The 24,799-nt window shown below is 38.1% G+C and overlaps 1 protein-coding gene across 2 annotated transcripts in view; it reads left to right on the top strand.

The window, feature by feature from the left end:
• The window catches only part of MDN1 (midasin AAA ATPase 1), a 92,889-nt gene that overhangs the window by 28,301 nt on the left and 39,789 nt on the right, over positions 1 to 24,799 (top strand). For both annotated transcript variants that reach the window (XM_030267585.4, XM_030267586.4), the window contains exons 23-53: positions 815 to 966; positions 1,428 to 1,606; positions 1,980 to 2,188; positions 3,155 to 3,301; positions 4,060 to 4,201; positions 4,328 to 4,462; positions 4,539 to 4,677; positions 5,622 to 5,760; positions 5,852 to 5,982; positions 6,469 to 6,613; positions 7,721 to 7,850; positions 8,350 to 8,580; positions 9,294 to 9,491; positions 10,919 to 11,127; positions 11,663 to 11,785; positions 12,692 to 12,889; positions 12,981 to 13,088; positions 13,659 to 13,847; positions 14,740 to 14,829; positions 14,923 to 15,183; positions 15,334 to 15,604; positions 15,940 to 16,099; positions 16,398 to 16,514; positions 17,649 to 17,857; positions 18,244 to 18,389; positions 18,876 to 19,078; positions 20,202 to 20,422; positions 22,079 to 22,192; positions 22,991 to 23,123; positions 23,788 to 23,897; positions 24,566 to 24,699. In XM_030267585.4, coding sequence (XP_030123445.4) covers positions 815 to 966; positions 1,428 to 1,606; positions 1,980 to 2,188; positions 3,155 to 3,301; positions 4,060 to 4,201; positions 4,328 to 4,462; positions 4,539 to 4,677; positions 5,622 to 5,760; positions 5,852 to 5,982; positions 6,469 to 6,613; positions 7,721 to 7,850; positions 8,350 to 8,580; positions 9,294 to 9,491; positions 10,919 to 11,127; positions 11,663 to 11,785; positions 12,692 to 12,889; positions 12,981 to 13,088; positions 13,659 to 13,847; positions 14,740 to 14,829; positions 14,923 to 15,183; positions 15,334 to 15,604; positions 15,940 to 16,099; positions 16,398 to 16,514; positions 17,649 to 17,857; positions 18,244 to 18,389; positions 18,876 to 19,078; positions 20,202 to 20,422; positions 22,079 to 22,192; positions 22,991 to 23,123; positions 23,788 to 23,897; positions 24,566 to 24,699 — 5,073 coding nt within the window. The remainder of the gene's footprint in view (positions 1 to 814; positions 967 to 1,427; positions 1,607 to 1,979; positions 2,189 to 3,154; positions 3,302 to 4,059; positions 4,202 to 4,327; positions 4,463 to 4,538; positions 4,678 to 5,621; positions 5,761 to 5,851; positions 5,983 to 6,468; positions 6,614 to 7,720; positions 7,851 to 8,349; positions 8,581 to 9,293; positions 9,492 to 10,918; positions 11,128 to 11,662; positions 11,786 to 12,691; positions 12,890 to 12,980; positions 13,089 to 13,658; positions 13,848 to 14,739; positions 14,830 to 14,922; positions 15,184 to 15,333; positions 15,605 to 15,939; positions 16,100 to 16,397; positions 16,515 to 17,648; positions 17,858 to 18,243; positions 18,390 to 18,875; positions 19,079 to 20,201; positions 20,423 to 22,078; positions 22,193 to 22,990; positions 23,124 to 23,787; positions 23,898 to 24,565; positions 24,700 to 24,799) is intronic.

Raw genomic sequence — 24,799 nt, 5'->3', positions numbered from 1 at the left:
GTAGGCAACTAAGATTATGAAGAGCTGTCTAGTATTTAAAGTAGAATTTATTTTGAGTTGTTTTCTCTCATTTTTTCCTCTACATTTTGTTATTGCAGTCCTGTTTTTCATTCTACAAAGTTAAGAACTGGAAAAAATTAATACCATTCTTTTGTAGTTTTTTTAATTTGCTTGCATGTTGATATGTTAGCTGGTTGATTTGTTAATTTGAAAAAATATGGAAGCCTGAACAATTAAAGCACTGTGGAGTGTGGGCAGCTTAATGCAGTGGTTCCAAATGTAACGCTTTCACAGACTTTGGAGGAACTTTCTCAGGCTTTATATTTTTAGACTGAATGCAGAACATATGGATATGAAGAAGCATCTGTGCTTTGTCTCTTATGGGAAAGGAAGAATGTCACTAGTGCTGGGAACCCAGCATGAGTTTGCATGGGGGATGGGAAATCCAGTCAAAAAGATGGGTATTTGTTTCAAAATAAACCCTTTCATACTGGAAAAAGTGTATAAATAAATAAAAAATATTGAAACAAAGTTCCTTGTAAATGCTTTTCAAAATTCAATGCTAAGGTTCTTGAGACATTTTTATCTTCATGCAACTGGCAAAGATTCCTGCTTCATGACCCTGAAATAATCTGGTAAAGTTTTTCCTGTAATTTGCATTCTGTGACAATGGGACAGTGTTTACTGCAGGAATGCTCAGGGATTAATTTAAAATTACTTTAGAGAATGTGTAGCAGTGGTGCAACAGTAGTTGTTTTCATTATCAAATTGTAACTCATCTGTATAATCTGTTATTTCTGTCATGTCTCCTTAGCAAATACCAAAACCTCAAGGAGGGAGTTTTATACTTATAGAAGGGTACTGGATTTCAGCTGGAGACAAAGAACCTACAGTAGATGAAAGTTATGTGCTCACCCCTTCAGTTAAGCTTAATCTGAAAGACATTGTCAGGGTTGTGTCTGCAGGGTAAGTGTTTCAACTTTTTAGTTTAAAAAAAAGTTAAATATGTTTGTTTAGGCCTTAAGTTGCTGGCGTCCCTCTAATCTTTATTGTTTGGATGAATTATGTCTATTTTCCTTCTAACTTTACAGTTAACTTTTCATTATAGAGTGAAATTTATACATGTGTTTCTTGTTTCCTTAAACCATGTTACTGCCATACCTAGTTTTATTTAAATTCTGATCTAGAAATTTAGGTTAGAATAACCTGCTTATTTTGTACTGCCATGAAAAGCTTCATGGGTAGCTGTTAGCACTTGGGAATAAAGTTATTTGCATTTCCCTGTTAGTGTGTAATCTTGGATACACCAAATGAGTTAAGTGGTGGTGTTTTGATAGTGTGATTTAACAGTGTGATTCTCACACATCTTGTGTGTGAGAAAGTCATGGCTCATGCTTCTAACCCGCTATTTTGGTCATGGCTTTTAGGACTCATCCAGTACTGATTCAAGGAGAGACCTCTGTTGGTAAAACCAGTTTAATTCGCTGGCTGGCCGCTGCTACTGGGAATCATTGTGTAAGGATTAACAACCATGAGCATACTGATATCCAAGAATATATTGGCTGTTACACATCAGATGCCTCTGGAAAGCTGGTATTTAAGGAAGGTAAGTGAGCATGTTATATATACTTCAAATTCCTGTCTCATTTCAGTGGCTAGGTTTTTTTGTTTTCCTTTTCTGATTAACTTGTTTGGTTTATTACAATGGAGAGATGACCTGTCATAGAGTTAGTAGTTGCACTTTAATGATAATCACTTCCGTGAATTTCAGTGAATTCTGAAAAGTTCATGTCTTTCTCATCATGCTTGTCCCATGGGACCTAAAGATGATAAGCCAACAATTTAAACAATACTGTTGCTTCATTCTCTGGATCAGTGCTCATCCTGTATGAAATGGTTGCTGAAAATATCTGAGTGCATGCTTCTGTTAGATTTACTTTATAAGATTTTTAACTAGGAATTTTTCTGTTCCCCCCAAGGCATTCTCATAGATGCAATGAGAAAGGGCTACTGGATCGTTCTAGATGAATTGAATTTGGCTCCCACTGATGTTCTGGAGGCTCTCAACCGCTTGTTGGATGATAACAGAGAGCTGTTCATTACTGAGACTCAGGAGGTTGTCAAAGCTCACCCTCGCTTCATGCTGTTTGCCACACAGAACCCTCCAGGTCTCTATGGTGGCAGAAAGGTCTGTATGCTCTATTCCTTTTGGGTAGCTAACACTTTAGGGAGTTAATCTCTCTCATACATACAGCGTGATGCGAAAATGTTTTGATGTGTAGTATCATGAATCTCTCAAGAGGGAGAGAGTTGAGGTGGCTGTGGACTGTCAGTACAGCTGGGATCTGTTTAGGTGAGCTCCTTGTTTCATGGATACAGAATTTCTAATTAATTGAGATTTAAGTGATTTAGTGGAGTTCACTTTTATTATACTTGAATCTGGAATACTGGAAATTCATAGTGATTGGTATGTGCTGTGCTTTGGATTTGTGATGAAAGCAGTGTTGATAGCACAGGGATGTCTTAATTATTGCTGGGCAAAGCTTGCACAGATTCAAGGCCTTTTGTGCTTCTCACACTGCCCCAACTACTTGTGGAGTAGGTAGGGGGTGCATGAGAAGCTGTGAGGGGCCACAGCTGGGACAGCTGACCCCAAAGGGTTGTTCCATATCATATGACGTTCTGCTCATCAGTCAAAACTGGGGGGAGAAGGAGGAAGAAGGGGAGCTCAGGGTTTGTTTCCCTAAGTAACTCTGGTGTATGATGAAGCTCTTACTTCCTGGAGATGGCCTGTTGGTGTGAAGTGATGAATGAATTGCTAATTTTGCTTTGCTTGAACATGCACCTTTTGCTTTACTTATGGAACTGTCTCAGCCTAAAAGTTTTACCACTTTTACCCTTCCAATACTCCCATTGTAGGGAGAGTGAGCTTGTGACTTTGTAATGCTTAGGTGCCTATGCCCATAAAACACTCAGTCCATTTTAAAGCTTTTGTCCTCATTCAGGTTGTCTCCTATGCTTCGTTCAATGTTTATGTGTATGTGTTAATATGTATGCTATGACACTATCCTTATTTCCTTTGGATGTGTAGGGGAAGATCTGTGAGCAATATCAAAGGAAAAAGTTCAAACAGTGGTGTGGTCTCATATTTTAGGTTTTGTCCAGAGCCTTCAGAAATCGTTTTGTGGAGCTGCATTTTGATGAACTGCCAAGTGCTGAACTGGAAACCATCCTGCACAAGCGATGCAGTTTGCCACCTTCTTACTGCAGCAAGCTTGTCAAAGTCATGTTAGACCTGCAAGTATGAGAGTCTTTTTTTCTTTTAGTATAAGAAATGCAAACATACTTCAAAGTAACATGCACAAAGTAATAGAAATTCCTTTTGGGGGGAGGTATTGTTGTCTGAAGGATATTTAAAATCCCACACCATGGAGACAACCCACCAAGGTATTAATTTTCAGTAGTTAAGACTAAGATTAGGGAAGGTGATGTCAGATTTGAGAGAAAGCTAAGAGAAAAAAAAAAAAAAAACAAACCAAAAAACCACCAAAACCCCAAAAAACAAACCAATAAACTAGACACTTTGGGATTTAATATGGCTCCTTGATCTGGAGATAAAACACAGTATTGGATTTGTAGGGGTCTTTGGGTCATGTGATGTGAAACTTGGTATTATTTTTAAGCAGCAATTTTGGATATGTTTGGATACTCCCGTATTCAACAGACATTTGACACTTAGTATGTAGTTAAAACTACCTTGTATTTAAAAGCAATTGCTGCAGCACAAACTGGATTTTGTTTTATTCCAGGTGCCTATTTTATTCTTAGTTGGTGTTTTTTTAAAAATTATTATTATCTAAATTATTTCATTCCTGGTGCTCATCAAATACCTGCCTAAAAGGAGTTAATGTTCAGATGTTGTGATTCTACCAGAATTTTTTTTGCAATTATTCATAAAATTTTCTTGTTGCAATGTCACTGCAGAGGGGGGTGATCAGGTTTGCTTGTAGTATTTGGACAGGTTGATGAAAAAATGCCTGGCTTTTGTTCTTGTGGCAGTCTTACCGCAGAGGTTCGACGGTGTTTGCTGGGAAGCACGGATTCATTACCCTGCGGGACCTGTTCCGCTGGGCTGAAAGGTACAGGCTGGCAGAGCAGCTGCAGAAGGATTATGACTGGCTTCAGCACTTAGCAAATGATGGTGAGCTCTGCTGCCCCAGCTTTTTTAAGTGTCTGCAGAATTGCTTTCCAGCCCCATTTCTTAAGTGTAAATTTTTGTTGCCAATTACCCAGGTAGTAATTGTTTCTCTCTTCCTCTGTTTTGTAGGTTTTATGCTTCTGGCAGGCAGAGTCAGGAAACAGGAGGAGGTGGATGTTATTCAAAATGTCATTGAAAAACACTTCAAGAAAAAAATATATCCTGAGTCTCTCTTCTCAGGAGAAAGTGTCAAAAAGCTACTGGGTGAGTTTCCTAGAGGGGCCCCACTGGCAGATCTCTAGATGTGATGGAAGCTGATGGATTGCTTTGTGTTGTGCAGCTAAGTCTTCCACGTGGATGTCAGTGATGGACAGAGATTTTAGCCATGTTGTCTGGACTCAGGGGATGAGGAGACTTGCCACGTTGGTGGGACGAGCCCTGGAGTTTGGTGAACCAGTACTGCTGGTGGGAGACACTGGGTAATCTTTTTATTATATTCTTGGTAGTGCTCCACCAGCTGCTGAGCTGGAGACAAAATGATTGTGTGAGCTTCAGTGCTGCTTTGGTCTGGGACATTTGAGCCTGTCTCATGGCAGACTTGCAGCTGCTGTTTTTCACAGTTCCTTTTTGAGACGAAGCATATGCATCTCATTTAACCTGTATCTTTGATGGGTTTATTTGCATTGTGTAACTACATAGAAGTTATATAAAAGTAGTAAAAGAAAAGTGAACTGACTTCTGTCCCCAGCTTACAAGGTGCCCTGTAGAATCTCACTGTGCCTCATGGGAGTAGCTGCTTTTGGGCTATTGTGAAATTTTTTCTCTTAGAGAGCATATTCAATTTGCATCTTTTATGAGATTGAATATAGTCTTGCTACCACTTCTCCACCTCATATGCTGTAGTGGAGGTTGTGGAAGTAGATACTGTCTACTCTTGTGCTGGTTATAAATTTATAGAGTAAATTTTTATGGAAGAGAAGGAAATTAAAATGAAATAAAAGAGAGAAGGAAAATTTACTTGGGTAGTAAATGAAAACTATATACTCAGCAGTTTATTCCCTCAGACTTAGGCTTTGTCTAGGCATTTAACATTTCCAGTTCAGTGAAAGGTTAGGCTGGTTGAGTATCTGTAAGGGTAAGTTGAAATAAATTTGACTTTGAACATGCAGAAATCCATCAATGCAGCTATTGATTTAAATTTAATTAATTAAAGGCCTCTTGTGCAAGTCAGCAACAGTTGTGCCAAAAATGGCTTCAGTTTGCATACATTTCTTTCAAGGAAAGGAGCAGAAGAAAATTTGCATGCTGCGCCTTTGCCTCATAGCTCTTCAATAAAAGTATGAATCCTGTCCAAAGTGAGCTGATTGTTTGGTTTTACTTCTTTTTTTAATTCATCATTTTTAATTAAATTACTTGGTTGCAGGTGTGGTAAAACCACCATTTGTCAGATCTTTGCAGCATTAGCAAATCAGAAGTTGTACTCAGTGAATTGCCACCTGCACATGGAGACATCAGACTTCCTGGGGGGTCTGCGACCAGTCAGGCAGAGGTCCAAGGAACAGGTTTGTCTTGCACTTCTAATACCTTGGGTGGTGTCACTGTGGAAGAAAAAAGTAGCAGCTACAACTTCTCACATTCTTTTCCATTTTTTAGGAGGAATGTGATGGTTCTAGACTCTTTGAGTGGTGTGATGGACCTCTTGTTTTAGCAATGAAGGAGGAGGGATTTTTCCTCCTTGATGAGATTTCTTTAGCTGATGATTCTGTACTAGAGCGGCTTAACAGGTATGTCTGAGATGTGGTAGTACTAAGCATCCTCAGTGTGTCTGTTCATTGTCCAAACATGAGTGGGGTAAATCTGACTTCTTTTAAGCGCTTTTGTTTCCTGGCTTAGGTGAGCTGCTTTCTTGCTGAAAGGGACAGTGGTACAATTAAAACTTGAAAGTAAAATCTCTAGTTTACCATCTGCACTATTAGTGTTTTCAGCCTGCCAGTGAACTCTTGAAATTATGTATCATGTTGAATCCCAGGAACAAAATCTAGTTATTCCCCTTTTTTGTGTGTGTGTAAAGAAAACCCCCAAAACAATTAAAATATAAATTCAACTTCATTATCTGTTTGCAGTAGTATCCCTCATTTTAGTCTTTTCTGTTACCCATTTTATTGGGTAAATGAAAGTTTATCCAGGCCAATTAATATGATTTTCTTTTTAAAGTGATCTTCTGAAGTGTGGAGCAAAATTTAAGCAATATTTTTTTACCTTCCCTCTAGTGTTCTTGAAGCTGAAAAGACATTGGTACTTGCTGAGAAAGGTGGCCAAGATGATGAGGAGAATGAAGTAGAACTATTAGTTGCAGGAACGAAATTCCGTATCCTTGCAACCATGAACCCAGGAGGTGACTTTGGGAAAAAAGAGGTAAATGCCAAAACATCTGGAAATACAGAATGCATCTTCTGGTCATACTGACTATTAAGTGGTTGCAGGTGTACTGTAAAAATGCATCATGCCAATTCTGGCATCCAGTGCTTTCTAGTTGGCATCTGCTTCATCACTCTAAAGGAGGGTTGGGGTGAATATGTTTTCTGCTATTTCTGTGGTCTATCACGGTGGCATTATAAATGAATACTCACCAAAATGTCAAAGGAAGCTTCCGGCCTCTAAAAATACTTTTAGGCTTGATATATAGAACATTAAAGTACAGGAACTGTGACTTGTGAAGCAAGTAAATCCAAGTCACTGGGGTACTACAAAGTTGCATATCAGCTTTTTCTCCTTTATGCTATTCAGAAAGTGATGGTCATCTTGTGTTTCTTAGAGAATCATGAACATCACATCCCAAAAAAGCTTTTTCATTAAATGAAAAAATGTGTTTCTGAAGTTGGGAATTAAGTAATATGTTTTAAAATACCCGTAAGACAACAAAATGCTACAACTTTTGAGCAGTGTTGGAAGCTAGATTTATAAAAAAGAACCAGCAGCTCTTTGACTTAAAAGGAGATGGGTACTCCATTTAAAGTGGTTTCTGAAGTAGAAAACCACTCACTGAGGCCATGTGTTTAAACAGGATTTATGTCTGGATTGCATTTGTGCTACTAAGTTTTGTTTGACCAGTTCAACCAAGGAAGAGAGAAATTAGAGAAATGAGTGGTAATTGAAAGCAAATTTCCATGTGGTGGTTTGCCTCTGTAAACAAAGGGAGATTACAGAGCCCTTGTTTGATAGTGTCCTAAAATGAAGTGGAGCTTTGGTGCTTGCAAACCAGCTCAGTTTCTTCCCATATTCTTTTGAACTTTCTATATCACCCATTTCCTGCACTGATGCCACTACTAGAAGTCTTAAAAATCCTCCTTCTTTCAAAGATTTTCTTACAAAGTGTCTCTGTCAAAATTAGAAGGAAAGATCTATCTTGTTAATTTTATTTATTGTTTACAGGTACAGTGACTACAAGGCTGTTGTTAACTGATCTTTAGGGAAGATGTTGTAATCAATCTTTAATGGATCTGTCACTCTGCTTGTTTGCAGCTTTCCCCTGCGCTGCGCAACAGATTTACAGAAATATGGTGTCCCCAGAACAATGGCCGCCATGATTTGATACAGATTGTAAAACACAATCTTCATCCAGGATTGTCTCTGGGTGCAATAAACCATGAGGGTAAGTATTTCTCTGTGTTGGTATTCAAATATTGCTAAGAAAATAGAGTTTGGAGGCTGCCAACCTTTTCTCAGAATGTACACCACTCACCTTTTTCTGCTGAAGACAATGCGATATATTTTGGACTTCATTCTTCCTTCCTGTGTATCTTATATGTCTAGCCAGAAATAAATTCAAGGCTGTGTTTACTTCATGATTGAGGTAAGTTCAACTATCCCCAGCCCTTCAGTGTCTCAGCTTGGTTCCAGCATCTTCACTGTTAGTAGTAGTCACTTGATGCTGTCTTGTTACCTGAATTTAAAAGGATTTGTAACAACAGCTCAGGCAGGAGCTTTCTCTTCTCTTATTCTGTTTCTAGGATATAGAGTACCCATCCACATTGCTCATATAGTTGTACCTACTTTGAAGATGTTTTTACAACAGTGTAGTAGATGTGACCAAAAAATGGTAACTCAAATTTATCTGGTGGGGTTTTGTTTGTTTTTAAATTTTTTTTTAGGGGAAGACATAGCAGAACTCATGATGGACTTTGTTGAATGGCTGACTAATCAAGAGTTTGGTCGCCAGTGTATTCTCAGTGTGAGAGACATCTTGGCCTGGGTTAATTTTATGAATGTCATGGCAGAGGATGAGTCAAGTTCTGCCAAGGGATGCAGCCATCTTAGCATTTCTCCAGGGATGTCTTTTATCCATGCTGCATGTTTGGTGTATATTGATGGAATAGGATCAGGTAAGTCTTCAGGGATCATTTAGTAGCAGAAAATATTAAACTGTGTATTTGTATTAATATTTTTAGTCAAATGCAAACAAGATGGGGCAGCATGGGGCTTTTCTAGGAGACGTTTTCACTTCCATTTGGCAACTTTCTTTACATCATGTGCCTTTTCTGTGTTTCAGTAGCAAGAGTTTGAGTAAGATGAAGTAAATTAGAGGGATTAATAATATTACAAAGACTAGCATACAAATTAAGAAAACCTGTGGTTTTTACGTAGTTGATGTGGTTCTACTGAGCTAATACAGTACTTGAGCACATGAGCACATACTATGCTCCCTATCCCCCACTGCACATATCAGCATCTGTCTGTGCTGGTCTGCACCGTGCACATAGCTGAGAATACATATTTGTGTGTTTGGCTGCTGATGAACAGTAGATAAGGGAGAGGAGGAGAAGTGGAAGGCACAAGAAATGGCAGAAGAGAAAGCCTGGGGGGCCTATGTCAAGGGATCAGGGTGATTGCGACGGTAGAGGAAAGGTGGTTGGAAATATGGTGTTCTTACTTCTGTTGCTCACAGAACAATCTGTCCATGGTAAATAGTACTGGAAGCACTGAAAACATTAAAATAAAATATAAACCTGTGTGCACATGAAGGGATGAGTTTCTTGTCATAAGATAGATGTGCCTAGTTATGTAAAGTAAAGCACACTTTACTTTCCTATTACAGGTACAACATCCTGCTCAGCTGATACGGCTTTATTAGCTCGTGAGAAATGCCTGACATTCTTACGTGAGAAAATGAGTCAATTCTTTGAGCTGACTGATTTTCAGAAGAATGAACTAAAGATTTATGACAGAACAAAGGAAAAAGAGTTTGTATGGATGGACAACTTAATGGGAATTCACCCATTTTTTATTCCAAGAGGCAAGAGACTGTGGGAGTGGGTGGACATTTATTCTGTGATGTATATTTTCAGTAGTTTTGTTATTCACTAAATATAAGTAAGATACTTGTACCATCATAGAACAATTTATTCATTCTTAAGCTTTAGAAAAACCCTTTTCTGCCTCCAAGTGTGTAGATTACAACTCAATCACATTTATTAAGACACGTCTGTTCATTCCCTTTTTTTATTAACTTCTTAATGGCCTAATTTTCATAGATTTTTTTTGTGTAACAAAGCTTTTTTTAAATTTTGAGTTGTGATTTTCTGTCACTTTGCATGCTCAGAATGCCTGTTAATTTCCACTAACTAAAGCTGCAGCTTATCCTGGCCCCTGTGCAAAATATGGAAACCAGGGGTCCTGAGTACAAAGCTGAACAGAATGCAGGTTAATGCCATGCCTTGCTCTAGGCTCTCAAATATTTGCTGCAATTCTACAAAATCATTAAATCTCTGCATTTCAGTTCATCATGGGACAAAAAAATGCAAATGGAACCAGCAAAACACTGCTTCTTACCCTTAAAATACCACAGCATGATCAAAAAGTGATGACCGAGCTTTCTAATTCAGCTGGTTAGTTTTTAGCACATGGACCTGTGTGTTCCTAATGCTGTATTATTTGTTCATATTTGGCCTTCCTGGCATTCATGGATTGTGTTAGTCATGCATAAAATTGTACGAAGTAAAGCTTTTTTGTAAATTACTTAGTTCCCCTCTGCTGATTAGTTCACAAAAGGAATCTCTTTGGATCCCTTTCCTACTAAACAGGTATCAGTTTGTGTAGGATGCAATGGTGATTAATATCTTGTATAAATTAGTAATGCAGTATTACACATTTGGGGGAGTGATGTTTAAGGAGCTATACTGGCTGGAATTTGGCAGACAAACTGTGCTCTCTCCCCACTGTATGCCATAATAACAGTAAAGGAGAAGCAAATGTTTAATTAAGAGGATGTTCCTTCACAGAGCTGGCATAGTATGGAGCAGATTAATCTGGAGCATAACTGGATTGTATCCCTCTGTCAAATTTTCAAGAGCTGCTTCTGAGTTTTAGATCCACATGACTGAAGTGCAAGAACACATTTATGTTCAGGAATAGCTCTCTAGTTTAAGTCATGAACCAGGCGGTATTGAGGTTTCATGGCAAAATAAATCCTGCATCCATATGCTTGTTTTGCAAAATTCAGTATAAATATGTGGAGATGGGCTGAGATGCAGCTATGGGTCAAACAAAGTGTATGTGCCACATCTCCAAAAATGGCACATGAGCTGGATCTCCATTACTTGATGTACTGAGATCAGCAATTTACAGACAATGAGCTCATTCAGAGGCACACTGTCAGCACCTCCAGCATAAACATTCTTTAATTGTTTAATTATTTTCTGGTTTATCTTTCCTTTATTTTAGGCCCTGTTCTCCAGAGGAACAACATGACAGATTATGCTTTAAATGCTGGGACTACAGCAGTGAATGCACAGAGACTGTTAAGAGCCCTACAACTTAACAAACCTATTTTGTTGGAGGGCTCACCAGGAGTGGGCAAGACCAGCCTAGTTGCTGCCCTGGCAAAAGCCTCAGGGAACTGTCTTGTTCGAATCAACCTGTCTGAGCAAACGGTAGAATAAAATATTATCTTCATTACTCGGTGTTTATGGCACGGTAGAAGCTTTGTATAACTTCTAAATTGCAGTTCTCTTTAACTTTGGCACTGTGTCTGAAATTTCAGTTTTCCTTCTTGGTCTCAGTGGTCTCAAAACTGAATGGGAGGGGGAAGCAGACAGAGCAGTAAGCTTCTGTGAGTGAATGCCAGTTCCCAGATATTTCTGTTCTTTTCAGGTGAAGCCATGCATATCTTCACCTACTTTGTTTTTCTTGGCTTCTGCAACATTACTCGAAAATAGCTTTAAGACTTTTTAGCTTTTCTGTCCCAATTTAAACTTTTGTTGTTAAATATTGCACTTGGTCACTGGAGTCGTATAATGGAAAAGCTTTCAGCATTTTGCAATTGCTGAAAATTTTTAATTAGACCTAAAGTGTAGGTATTAAAAGGGAAGTGAGAATATGTTAAGTAAAGTTAACAAATGCTGTCTATGAACTTCTGTTAAATTTTGCAATTCCTCAACTCTCCCATTCTGTTCTTTACTTCCAAAGGATGTGACAGACTTATTTGGGACAGACTTGCCTGTTGAAGGTGGGAAGGGAGGAGAATTTGCCTGGCGTGATGGACCACTGTTAGCAGCATTAAAGGCTGGACACTGGATTGTCTTGGATGAGGTAAATTCAGGTCTGGGGACAAATGAAACTGAATATTTTAGAAGAGCAGATTTGGTGATTTGACTTGTGGAATAAATTCCTTTGAGTGCTGACAACCTCCCTTCACGAAGGCAGGTGATATCTAGACTTCCTTGAGATGAGAGAACAAGGATTGAATCCCAGCTTAATTTATTGCAGAAAACCAAGGATAGGTTTGATTTTACATTTGAAAGTTTTTGGGGAAGAATGTCAACAGAAGTTTTGGTACAAGTGTTCTTTATGGATACAATTTCACTGAAATAGAAGGTGTTTTTTTGAGGACTAAAATACTGTGTTGGTTACTGATTTAATTGAGATGGGGAAGAGTTCCATCTTGCCAATATAAGCTTTCCTGCCACTGCAGGTTTTTTATGTACCATGTAGCAAGGGCTTTCAAGCATGTGTGTGCACAGATCTGCCTTCTTGGCAATATGCATTCTAATTACTGCAGAGTGCAAAACCTTCAGTTCTTTAGCCCCTTGTATACCTCCTTTTATCCCCCCCATATTGAGAAGAATGCCACTTCAAACAGCCACTGTAATTACAAAGCCGAGACTGCCTTAATTTAAACAAACAAACAGAATGCTCTGAGTGCCACAAATGTATGAACATAATTTCAGGAAAAAAGTCTTGAAAATGCAGGTTTTAAAATGGAGAATTGTTACGTTACCACAGTGAAAAAACACAGTACAAATAACAAGTGAACATAAGGAAGTATTAGTTGCTCCAGTGTAATACCAGTCTAGCTGATGGTAATAACTTGTGTTAGTCCTAGAGCAGCAATGAAATGGAATTTTACCTTCTATAAATCTCAAGACTATTAGACTAGAGCGTATGAAAAAATGTTTTGTGGAGTATTAATACTGTATCCTTATTTCTTTCCTCCAGTTGAATCTGGCTTCTCAGTCTGTGTTAGAGGGGCTTAACGCATGCTTTGACCACAGAGCTGAGATTTATGTTCCAGAATTGGGAATGAATTTTCATGTACAGCACAAGATGACTAAGATATTTGGATGCCAGAATCCGTACAGACAAGGAGGTGGAAGGAAGGGTCTCCCCAAGTCCTTTCTTAATAGATTTACACAGGCAAGCTTATTTGTTTGGTTTCAACTACATCATGATGCCATCTTATAGGTTTCTGACTTTATAAACACTCTGAATTCTCTTGATTTTACAGGTGTATGTTGATCCACTGTCAGCAGAAGATATGAAGTTTATTGGGAGTACATTGTTTCCTGCTATTGATAAAACTATTATTGCTAAAATGGTTGCTTTCAATAACAAGGTAAGCATTCTTTAATTTCTTTTCTATAGAAATAGGCAGAATGCAGTAAGATTAGAAAAAAATGAAGTATAATGTTTTATTTACAAACATTTTTATAGAGAAGTGTGTGGGTAAAAAAAAAGAGATGGAAATGTATGCAGAGGAAAGTAAAGAACACCACTAAACCTGAATTCTTGTACCATGACAATCAGATGCTTTGTTGATATTTGACGAGACACTGTTTTTCACAGAAGATAAAACATATGTACACAGGAGAAAGTCGTATTCTGTGACCTTAGGTAAAATCTCTTGTGTCAGCATCTTACTACATATTAATTTATAAGACTGCAATAGTAAACTACAAAATTGAGCTGAGTGTTAAGAGAGACAGTAGAGACAAATGAAATTGAGCTTTAGTTCCTAACATATCTTCAGCAAAGTAAATTCAACCTGCTCTTTCAGTTGTCTTTGTTTTGTAAGCAGTGCCAAACACAGAAGTTCAGTTGACTTTTAAAAAAAATACTTGAAGATCAGCTTGTAGATGGAATAAAAGATTATTTTTTTAATTTCTCCTTTTTTTTTTTTTTTCAGATTGAAAAAGAAGTAATGGCTGAAAAAAAGTGGGGACAGAAAGGAGGACCCTGGGAGTTCAACTTACGTGATCTTTTCCGCTGGTGCCAGCTTATGCTTGTTGACCAGTCACCAGGATGTTATGATCCAGGCCAGCATGTGTTTTTGGTATATGGAGAAAGAATGAGAACCAGAGAAGACAAAGAAATGGTGAGCCATTGTTCTTCCTTTCTCTTCAGATGGTCAGGATATATTTATAGAAATCCAAGTATAGATCTCCACTTCCAAGATTCCTTGCAATTCATTCATAGACACTTATCTCTTAAAAATTAAAAATAGGTTTGTTTGGAGTTTTGGGGTTTGCTGTAGATACCTACTCCCCTTGCCATTTGAAATATCAATTAGTATAAAAGCAGACAGCTGATGTAAATGAAGGTAGGTAGAATAACAAAGGCCTAAATTAAAACACATTATACTCTTGTGTGATTCTGTATTAAATAATAATGTTTGCTACCTATTTATCCCTTTCTTGCTTATCCTGTGCTTTTGTTTAATTTCACAGAATTTAAATGGTATTAAACTGGAAAGTCAGATTGTGAAACTGAAGTTACTGGCTGTATGTGACTGTAAATCCTCATGGATTTACTCTCCCCTCCATGTAACATTGTTCAATTTTTCTGTGTTATCAAAGAACTTTTTATGAAGTATCTTCTATCCCACTATTTTGTTAAAGAAAAATATTGCTTACAGTATTTCAAGTCTCGGGAAACTGTGATTAATGAAAGGGTTGCTGTGGGCAGCTCACACTCACACTGTTTGCTGCACTTTGACTCAAATGCGCTTGTGCTTTACAGTGTTAGTTACTGTCGTACAGCTCCACAGCTGTATGACAGCGGAGAGGAAAAGATACTTCAGGTGTAAATCTTTAGAAGTGAATCTTTGGAACGTAGATAATCCTTTAGAAGTGACTCATAAGATGATAATAGATAATCATGGATTATCATTTAGAAGTGAAATACAGATAAACCTTTAGAAGTGAATCTTTGGAACAAGTGGATAACTTGAACTGATAAGTCTCTTTTTGCCGTTTTAACTGTTCTAGGTTATTTCTGTATACAGAGACATTTTTGGCCAGGAGGCTGATGTGTATACAGGAACCAGGGAGTTTCACATCAATCCATATAATGTTCAGGTAAACTGTTGACAAGGGATTTTGTGATGAGGTAGGGGAGGAAGCACCTTGCGCAGCTAAACTCCATTTGCCTCTGTCTCTCATCCCTTTCAGATCGGTTATTCAGTTCTTTCTCGTGGCAGCTATATTCCTCATTCTGGCAGAACTCTCTCCCTTCTGCATCATTCACTGCAGTCCCTGGAGTCTATAATGAAGTGTGTGCACATGAGCTGGATGGTGATCCTGGTGGGCCCAGCAGCTGTTGGCAAAACCAGTCTGGTGGAGCTGTTGGCCCATCTCACGGGCCATCGGCTGAAGATCATGGCGATGAACAGCTCAATGGATACAACTGAACTCCTGGGTGGATTTGAGCAGGTAAATACTGTTTTGGTAATATGGCAGAATTTCTCCTTCCTACCCAATAGTGGCCAGCCTGCTGTGAGTTTAGCGTTTTAAATGGAGCCTTGTTTGTAAATGGCACCACGGTGTTGTGCATGAGCTAACTCCCTAATGGCCTGTTTGCAGGTTGATATCAACAGGCCGTGGCAGCGCCTCTTGGAGAAGGTGGAGAGTGCTGTGAGCACACTCGTAAGGGACAGTCTGCTCCTGGCAGAACTTTGTGCAGATGATGCTGAACTCGTGCTGCGTGCTTGGAGCAATTTCATCCTGAATTACAAACCCAAATCTCTGGGGGAAGGAGGTGGAAGTGTTACAGTTGAATTAGTGAGCAAACTGGAGGGAATACTTGTACTTACCCAGCGACTAAACAACAAAATAAATTCTTACACAAAGACAGGTATGTATGTTGGTTTTCCTTCTTTTTTTTTTAATCATTGTTTAAAATAAGGCATCAATACTCATCAGATTTCATCTAATGGGGGAGAAGTGATGCAGAAAAGTACCTGTTTAGGAAGTAAAGTGTCAATCTGTTTTATATTTCTTTGTGCTTGCAAACCTTTTCTGTTCACATGGATTTTGCTTATGGGAGGCTACTGAAGAGCTGGAGCCTCTGCTTTTATGTTCCCCTAAAAAGTAGGAAGCATATATGTTTGTTAACAAAATAACTACTTGAATGGTGCTGGAACCTACTTCATTAATATAAGTCTCAGTGTAAGATGTATTTCCTTTCAGAGTTTGCTCACCTGGTAGAAGAGTTCCGGCGTTTCAAGCTGCAGCAGGCCCAGGCTGCTGACTGCAATAGCCATGGCACTTTTGAGTGGGTAGATGGGATGTTGGTTCAGGCCCTGCAATCTGGAGACTGGCTCTTAATGGACAATGTTAATTTCTGCAAGTAAGAGATTTTAGTGGCCTTGTTTCAGCGAACTCTTTGATTTCCCTGATTGACTTTGCCTCTTACTGAGTGGTTCACAACTGAATATTTTGCATTTGATAATACACAGGAACAATAAGTTAGATTTTCTGGAAAAAAATTCCTTCTTGGACTGCTTAGCACTTGACAGTTTTCCTGTTACCTTATAGAGTAATTAGCTGTTTGGGTTTTGCTTAAGGTTGGGACCATTTTGATTTCAGATCAGCAAGGGATCAATTTGGTGCCTTTTTATGACCACATGAATTTTTTTTGAATGTAGCCCTTCTGTGCTGGACCGCTTGAATGCTCTGCTAGAACCAGGAGGTGTTCTGACCATGAGTGAGAGAGGTGTCATAGATGGCACAATTCCTACAATAGCTCCTCATCCAAACTTCAGGTACTTATTTCTGCTTTTTGTTTCTCTTTTTTTTTTTTTCCGCCCCTTTATCAAATAGCAGGTTTAGCATAAAAATGTCATCAGTGAGCCAGTCTTCTGATATTTTGAATGCTGTTCACTTTGCCATGTAGTGTAGTGACACTCTCTAGCAGGGAAGAAAACTGCACTGTGGTGAGCATATAAAAGAAAGCTTAAGAGGCTTTGCTTTATATCCCTGTTGCAACAGAAACTATTACACAGGAAAATTCATAGCAGTGTGCCTATGCCTTTATTTTGCATTTCTTATTTAGAACTTCAGCACTTCACTGTTTCACTGAGATGGAATTGAGGATACATGCATTGAGGATGGTGAAGTCTTGAGATATGCTGGTTATGAAAGCTGGTATATGGGCATAATAATTTTCTTCCCAATTTTTTCCATCCCATATATAAATTTGAGTTTCCTGCAGTGACAGGACTTAAAAAAGCCCCAGCATACCACCCAAATAGACAGTCTGTTCTCCCAGACCTAAAGCAGTCTGGGAAAGATGGGAGGAGAATGTAACAGGATTCTGTATCATTCATACCTGTTAGAAATTCATAATGAGGATACTTGGACTGATCTGGTTTCTCTGAATTGGAAACATTCTTAATTTTTTAGAAACCTGTTCCCACTACATTGTATCTCAGAAGTACGTTTTCCTCCTTGGTTTTAAGAGGTGTCTATTTGCAGTATTAACTACTTGAATGTTGGATGCTTTGGTTTTAAATAGCACAGATTTATTTGAAGCTGTTGCTAAGACTTCTAAAAATCTTTATAGCTCAGAGGCATAGTCTAATTTTTTAAGTAGGTAAATGATAAAACAGACATAACTCAGATAATAAGGAGTTAGAAGTCATGCGGAATATCTGTGTCTAATTGCAAAGTATAACTATTCATACAGAGTTCTCATTTAAATTCAGTACCTGTCTCTGGATTTCTAGATATTGTGTCCCCATTTTTAAGAAGATTAATTAACTTTATGGAGAAGCAGATTTGGTAGTTCCAGAGTGACAGTTTAAGGACCTAAGTTACATCTTAAGAATTTAAGGAAGTTGAGATGGATGATTGTAGGCTCCTTCTAACCTGAATTATTCGTTTCTAATATCCAACAGACTCTTCCTTTCAATGGATCCAGTTCATGGGGAAATATCCAGAGCCATGAGGAATCGTGGGATTGAAATTTACATTCCTGGGGAGAATGATGGAAATATATTTGACAGTCTGGATTTGAAGTTACTCCTGCATGGTTTGGGTTTAGTTGGAGATAGTGTCTGTGATGCACTGCTGGCTGTGCATTCAGAAACCAAGGCAGCTATAGCAGGTAAAGTCTGTTCACTATTCTTTAGCAACATGGGCTCATTACAGTGCTTTGTAAGGAGACATCAGATACTCTCACATTGTCCCTTGCTATCAGGAAGCCAATATATTCAAAGTGAAAATCAGCAAAATATATTGGGTATTTGCATAAGTTGCATCTTGCAGCTGAGTTTCATTCATCGCAGCTGTTTGGTGTCTTATTTTGAGCTGGTCATCTGTTATTTATAGTCTTGCCAGATTTTCTTATTAGCCTTGGGAAGAATCCATTCAGCTTTCAGGTCAATAGGATATATTTGTTTTGTATCATGACACCTAAAGTGGTGTTTTTCAGATTAAAGGGCTGACAATTGCTAAACATTCATATCACTCTAATTGCTATGTATCTTTCAGGTTCTGTGTCATCTTTGTCACCTTTGCTTCAGGCTGCAGTATTAATTGTGCAGCAAATTCAAAGAGGCTTTGGATTAGCAAAGTCTTTTTACAGAGCCTGTTGGGAAGTTTATGGCCGCTCACAACAACTGCAGATTAACCAAAAGGTAAAAATCCTACATTTGAAAGCTTTTCTTAGATATCTAGCTAAGTGAAAAATGTAACTTTGTGAGGTTAGTGTTTGAGATCCTCTGTTTCTGAAGTGCCTGAGACAGAGACTGATGAAGATGGTGCTCTTGGAGAGATGAACCAAACAATATCCTGTTTAGACTCTGAGGCCTGTAGTTTGTAACAGCTTCAGCTGAGCCTCTGGGATATTCATACTGATGCATCTGTAGCCTGTAACACTGTGCACACTGTCATCTCTAGACACATTCACTTCCTGTTTGAAACTACACAGTGTCTTATTTCACTCCTGGTAGGAATGTTTTGGTACTTTTATTGTGTATGTTATATAGTGTTTGTAGAAGATTTGGTCTATAACAATTTCATAAAAAATGCATGTAATTAAAGAGTTTCCTGAGCTATGGTGCTTAAATACATGTTATATGTTTGAATGTGACTCTAAACTGCTTTTTGGTTGTTTGTTGTAGCTTGTGTTAGAATTGGTTACGAGGCATGCTTCCTCTCTGGGTTCCTCTGACACTTGGGGTGAGTCCTTGCTAGCAGTGGGATTGTGGCCAGACTCCCTGCCTTCGGCTCTGTTTGCAGCTGAAGACTCACTCCTTTCCACAGTCCGGAGTGATGGACAGGTCCTGATGTATTGTCTGCATAGACTAAACCTCAGAAATTGCAGGTGGGCAGGAAACTTTTTTTTGGTCTAGTAAACAAAAAAACAATATATGTAAACTATTCATGGCATGTTGTTGTTTATTGCAAAATCTTTGTCTTCATCAAATTGTGCAGGAAGAGACTGTGATTGTCATACTCTGCGTTCCTGTTACCTTTCCATACAACCACTGCAAATGAAAGTTCAATTATTTACTGGTTTATTCTTAAGTCTTCCAAATACATTCAAAATACGTGACTTTTTAATCTTCAACAAGTGCATTTGACTCATTTTGAAAGTTGTTTAGCTGAAAATGTGAATGCAAACACTGAGTTTAGTAGGTAAGAAGAGCCCCAAAATTCCTTCCTTCCGTTTCCTTCTAAGCTTTAAAAAACCTGGGCATTGAAGTAGTTTAAAGTATACTAATGATTCTCTGGATTTCCAGTTTACATGTAATCAATTATTCATCAGCAATTTTAGGTCCAGAAGCTTCAGGTAGAAACACAAATTTGCTTGTTCAGACAGAGCTGTCTGAAAGAAGCAGAGGCCCCTGTGCAGGGGGTATATGAAAGAATTTTCTAATGATTTCTTGTGCAATATAGCTGTTAATTTTTACAACACTGGTGCAATAACTTTGTTTCTGCCTTCTTTGCTTAATAACCTACTCTGGACTATAGGTTTATAGATAGGTACTGTAGATTCTTTTCAGTGAAACAACAAGCTGTGGAAGTTTGTATTAAGAGAAAAAGCTGAAATTGTACACTCTTAGCTATATGCTGTGTTGTTTGCTATTTTTGTTCAGTTTTGTTGTTTATTTTTTACTCAATGACACTTTTATTCCTATCTTTGTCTTTTTTAATTTAACTTTGCATATCATTCTGGTACACAGATCAATTAGAATTTCTCAGTGAAATTCTGTGCGTATTCTTTTGGGATAGTGCATGAATTTTTGGCAACAGTGAGCTCCTAATAGTAGACATTGCCAAGTGATTTGAAATTGGAAACTGGTTTTAAAGCAAATAATGAAGGAAAGATCATTGCATTGCTGCACTGATGCCTGAAGATGGTTGCATAGCTTGACTTGCAAAATATATTTTTTCCTGGATCTGGCAGTTTGAGCCCTTGATTGCTGTACTTCTTTGTGTTTCAGGACATTACCAGTGACTCTGCAAGATCTTAAGAAAGTTACTCAGTCCACTAATCCTGAGTGTCTCAAGTTCAGTGCTGTTGAGATAGATGCTAACTGGATGGACGAAATGGAAGTTCTCCAGGTTTCAGTGAAATTGTTCATACAGAAGGCGACCAATCAAGACTGGAAATTAAGGGTTAAATGGCTTAACTCCTTAGCCAAAAATCTGCCACAAGTGCTTGGTATGTAATCACTTAACTTTGTTTGTCTAAGGGCTGACTTGTTTTCATAAATCCTAAGTCTTCTATGAAAACATCCAGACCATTCTAAATCACGAGTTATGAAGACTCAACTACCCACACTAATTCCAGGGCATGGAGGCTCCAGGGAGGGACAGACAGGTTGTGCGTGTTAGGGAAATAAGGAGATTTGGGCTGTGAAAAACACCAACTACTTGTTTTAAAATTTTAAAAGTTTAATAGTAATAAAATACTTATAAAAACAGTAATAAAAATCATAGCAATGAGAATTTGGACAATCAGAGTTAGGACAATAAAAGACAATAAAAGAAAAGATTTATGGACCTCTGGATGCTCTCAGGCACTAAGCCACGAAAAGCATATATTGTGAACAAAGGATTAACCCTTAAAAGCAATAGCCTGTTGCATATTCATATATCTCATACATGATGCATAAATTCCTTGCAAACTAGGGATTTTTCTGTTTTTTGTCAAAATTTTCCCCTTAATCCTGGTGGCTCCTAAAAGATGGAGAGGAGGTGGAAGGATGTTTGTCTTTTCTGATAAGGAGGCTGTAACTCCTGGTTGTCTTGTTGCTGTTATCTCTGTGCAAAGAATTTCTTGATTATCTCATCCCTTTTGAGCTAGTCAAAAAATATCTTACATCACATAATTTCTATTATAACATTATGTTTTAACCTAAAACTATATTTACCACACTACTTAAAAAGGATTAATACAGTACTACAAAAAAACTTTTCAACATAACACATATAGTATTCAATTTAATATTTGCAAAGAGCCAGTCATTTAATATGCATTTTTCACAGGGCTAAACATGATCCTTTATTATTCAACCATGTGTGTAACTAGTGCCACTTCTGAATTAGTTGGTTTTGTATTGGTTTTTCATCTGTGTAAGCGAATATGCCTTTTCACTATTTTTTAGTGATAGTCAAAGCAGTCAAATGCCTTCTGTGTATCTGGTGTTAATATAAAAATGCGTAGAAAGCCTACAGAACTGAGATTTCCTGAAGCAGTGTTTTCTGAACACTCAGGATAATAGCGGAGATGAGCTATTCACTTAATTACAGAATTAATTGCATTAAACTCATGAAACATTTAGGCAGCCATTAGTCCAAATAATTCACACATTTTGCTTTCTTCTATGGCCTGAAATCTGACTATCCTGTCCCTAGATCAATTGCTTCCTCTTTATTTTACTGTTTTTTCAGGCAAGTAGGTCTGTAAAGTAGAAAATACATAAAAAATTACTTTAATGAAAAGTGTGCTCTTTTTTTCCTCTATTGTAAGGAAAATTCCCCCCCTCCAAAAAAAAAAAAAAAAAAACCAGAACACAGATGTATTGAGAGGAAGATTTGAAGGTATAAATTAATGGATTTTTACAAACCATATTTTACCAGCATACATGTACTATCACTAGTTCAGCTAGAACTCCTTATAGGATTTATGTCTTCAGCTGTGGCATTCTGGTGCTTTTAAGACCTTTTGGAGCTAATACAAAATATGACCAATCAGCATATCCAGAGTGCATGCACAGATTTAATTCAGTCTGCTTGTGCTGCTCCGTTGAAGTTATTTTTCTTGATTTGTACTGAACAGTCTTTTATGCTCATGTTCTCCCCTCTTCACCCACAGATTCAGTGCGGATTCAGCTGGAAGCAGGTGCCATAGCCCTTGGTTGTTTTTATGCCAGTCCCCTCTCATCTGGAGTCAGCAACATGATCAAGTTGCTACAGCCAACTATGACAGGTACCCCTGAAAAAGATGGATGTAAGGCATTGCTTCCTTATTTATTCTCTGAGCACACTGCAACCCTTCTTAGGAAATATATGTAGCAAAACAAAGGCTAAATTCTAAATATATCTGTTGCCTTTGTCATAAAGGCAACGAAAACAAACAAAAACACACAAAAAAAGGAAATTACAACAAATACAAACATTCTTGCTGTCTAGAACAGCAAATATGGCAATTAAATGCATTCATACTATTCAAATGAGAGACGAGTGCTCTGCCCATGAGTCCTGGCTGTATATCTGTGACTCAGATGTATTCCTACAGCTCAGCATGATGTTTTGAAGAGTAATTCAAATATTCACTGCCTTTCTGACTTGATAGTTTAGGCACCCTGGTCTTTTTTTCCTCAGTATTTGTGTTAGCCGATCTGAAACCCATGGCTTGGCCTGTAATTTTCCCTTGGTGTTTCGTGAGGAGCTCAGACCTGTGGCTTCTTTTCCATGTTTGTCAGGTGTAGGAAAGCTGCATACAGTGACACTGGGCCTTTTATGGATGGTCCTGGGTGTCTTGCCTAGACTGTGAGCCAGACTTGAGTTTCTAAGATCTAACCCCTGTTTAATTAATTGTCACTGTTCCATTTTACAGAACCTGCAGTCAGCTTTAATGCTGATTTTAATGCTCTGGAGTGAGAGAGTTTGACTGCATTCCTCCTTGGCTGCTTCTTTCTTTCCCTAATGCTCTTGCATAGGCAGGAGGATCAAGAAGAGAACTGAATGATGTTTCACTGCTGTCCTGTCTTGTCTGCCTTTCCAGATGAACATGTGATGCCTCTGGACCCAAGATGGAATATGCAATTTTTGGAGATCATAAGAAATTCTATGAACTTTGATACAGAAATGGAACACACAGACCAGCTTCTTATGCTTTTGAAGTCTGCAGCAAATCGGTGGGTTACAAAAAAACCCTTGTAAAGAGTGCCTAGTGCCTGTAGCCAGTGCTGAGTAAAGACTTGAGATGTCTCCCAAGTGTGATTTTAGGTTTTGATACGTGTGGTCTAAAATATCAAGCAGAGGTTTTTGTATGGGTATTTAAATTATTTGCTTCTGTTTTCTGTAGATGCATGCTAAACGCAATCACTTAATATAGGAGCAGAACTCCCAGCATTCCATACAGGCTGCAGTACTTAAAGGACAAATCAAAACTGTGGGAACTGCATTAAAGAGGCAGAAGCAGCAGTGTGAGATCACTGACAAAACTTAAATAGTTGTCCTGGTTTTGGATTTTGACTGTTTTTCCTAATGAGATTAAAAAGTACACAGATTTTGAAGTTAAAGTGCAAGAAAGAAGCTGCTTACATATCCTACAGGCTGTGATGTTGCATCTGTTTAGTAGCTCACTACTACTGGTGAAGTCAGGAAGCTGCTCCTTGTGAAGTTTGCTTCTACAGAAACCATATTCAAGCCATTAGTTGTGTTGCACCTCATACTTCTTCCATAATACACTGAATATATTATGTCACTTTGCAGTCCAAATGTCATGTTGTAGTTCACCATTCTCAGGCCAAGGTTTAAAACAGTACTGGATTGATAACAACTTTATTTTTACTTCAGGGCAGTGTTATTTCTTGACCGAGAAAAGAGAAGTTACCTTGAGAAGAGTTGGATTGCCATGAAGAAGCCAAGAAACAGTGTCTTAAGAATGTCTCTAGATTTCCACAAAAGTGGGTTGATTTTTGTTGTTCCTTTTGGTTCTGTAGTCAATTTGAAATATGGTTAATTTGCATTGTCATGAAATGTGTACTTTAGACATGGTGTGCGAAGAAAGAATATGTGAATGTAAAGCAGTCAAATGAGGACTAGTGTGGTATCTAACACATTATTCCTTAATTAGATATACCTTGGGCAACACTGTTTATGTCCTGCCTCTATGAGGTAATCAGTGAATATGATTTTTGTCTTAATTAACCAAACTTTAGGATAACAGTGGAGAGAAAACGGAATAGCGTTCTATCTTTAGCTAACAAGAATAACCAAATTCTTCAGATGTGTTTTTGTTTTATGTAAGTAGGAAGTTTAACTTCTTAAACAAAGGGTAAAATTTAGTGATGAGGTTAGCATGCTGCATAGAAGCAATTGATCAGGGAATCCTCATGGTGGCTTTTTTAATACATATATATGTATATAAAATGCAGAGATAATAGAGAATTGTGAAAATAATGAAGGGCTACTTTTATTGTTTCATTTCTTGGATCTTTTCAGGTAGTGGTTTTTGTTGTTTTTTTTCCAGTCATAGAGAGGTTCTAGTGATCAGAAGTTGACCCATATGTGTCATGTGATGTGGTTGGAATATTCAGTCTCTGCCTTTCTTTTCCTCTTCCCCAAACCTCAGATCCAGGAAGTTACAACTGTCTTCCTCATGGAGTCGTGGTCAACCTTGCTGCTTTCTTTGAACTTTGGGATGCATTTGCACTTCACTGGGTGAAGTCTACTCAGGTGGCCTTAAGTGATGATGACACACACAATGTGAGTAGACTTCCCACAGTACAAGTTAGGTGAAATGAGATTGTGTGCAGAACACTACTTTTAGTTTCAGGGACAATGACGTAAAGTGCACTGCTTCTGT

Source organism: Taeniopygia guttata, chromosome 3, assembly GCF_048771995.1.
Source record: "Taeniopygia guttata chromosome 3, bTaeGut7.mat, whole genome shotgun sequence".
In the NCBI taxonomy this organism is placed as follows: domain Eukaryota; kingdom Metazoa; phylum Chordata; class Aves; order Passeriformes; family Estrildidae; genus Taeniopygia; species Taeniopygia guttata.
Note: the sequence above shows the minus strand (reverse complement) of the source record. Positions and strands in the feature narration are given on the sequence as shown.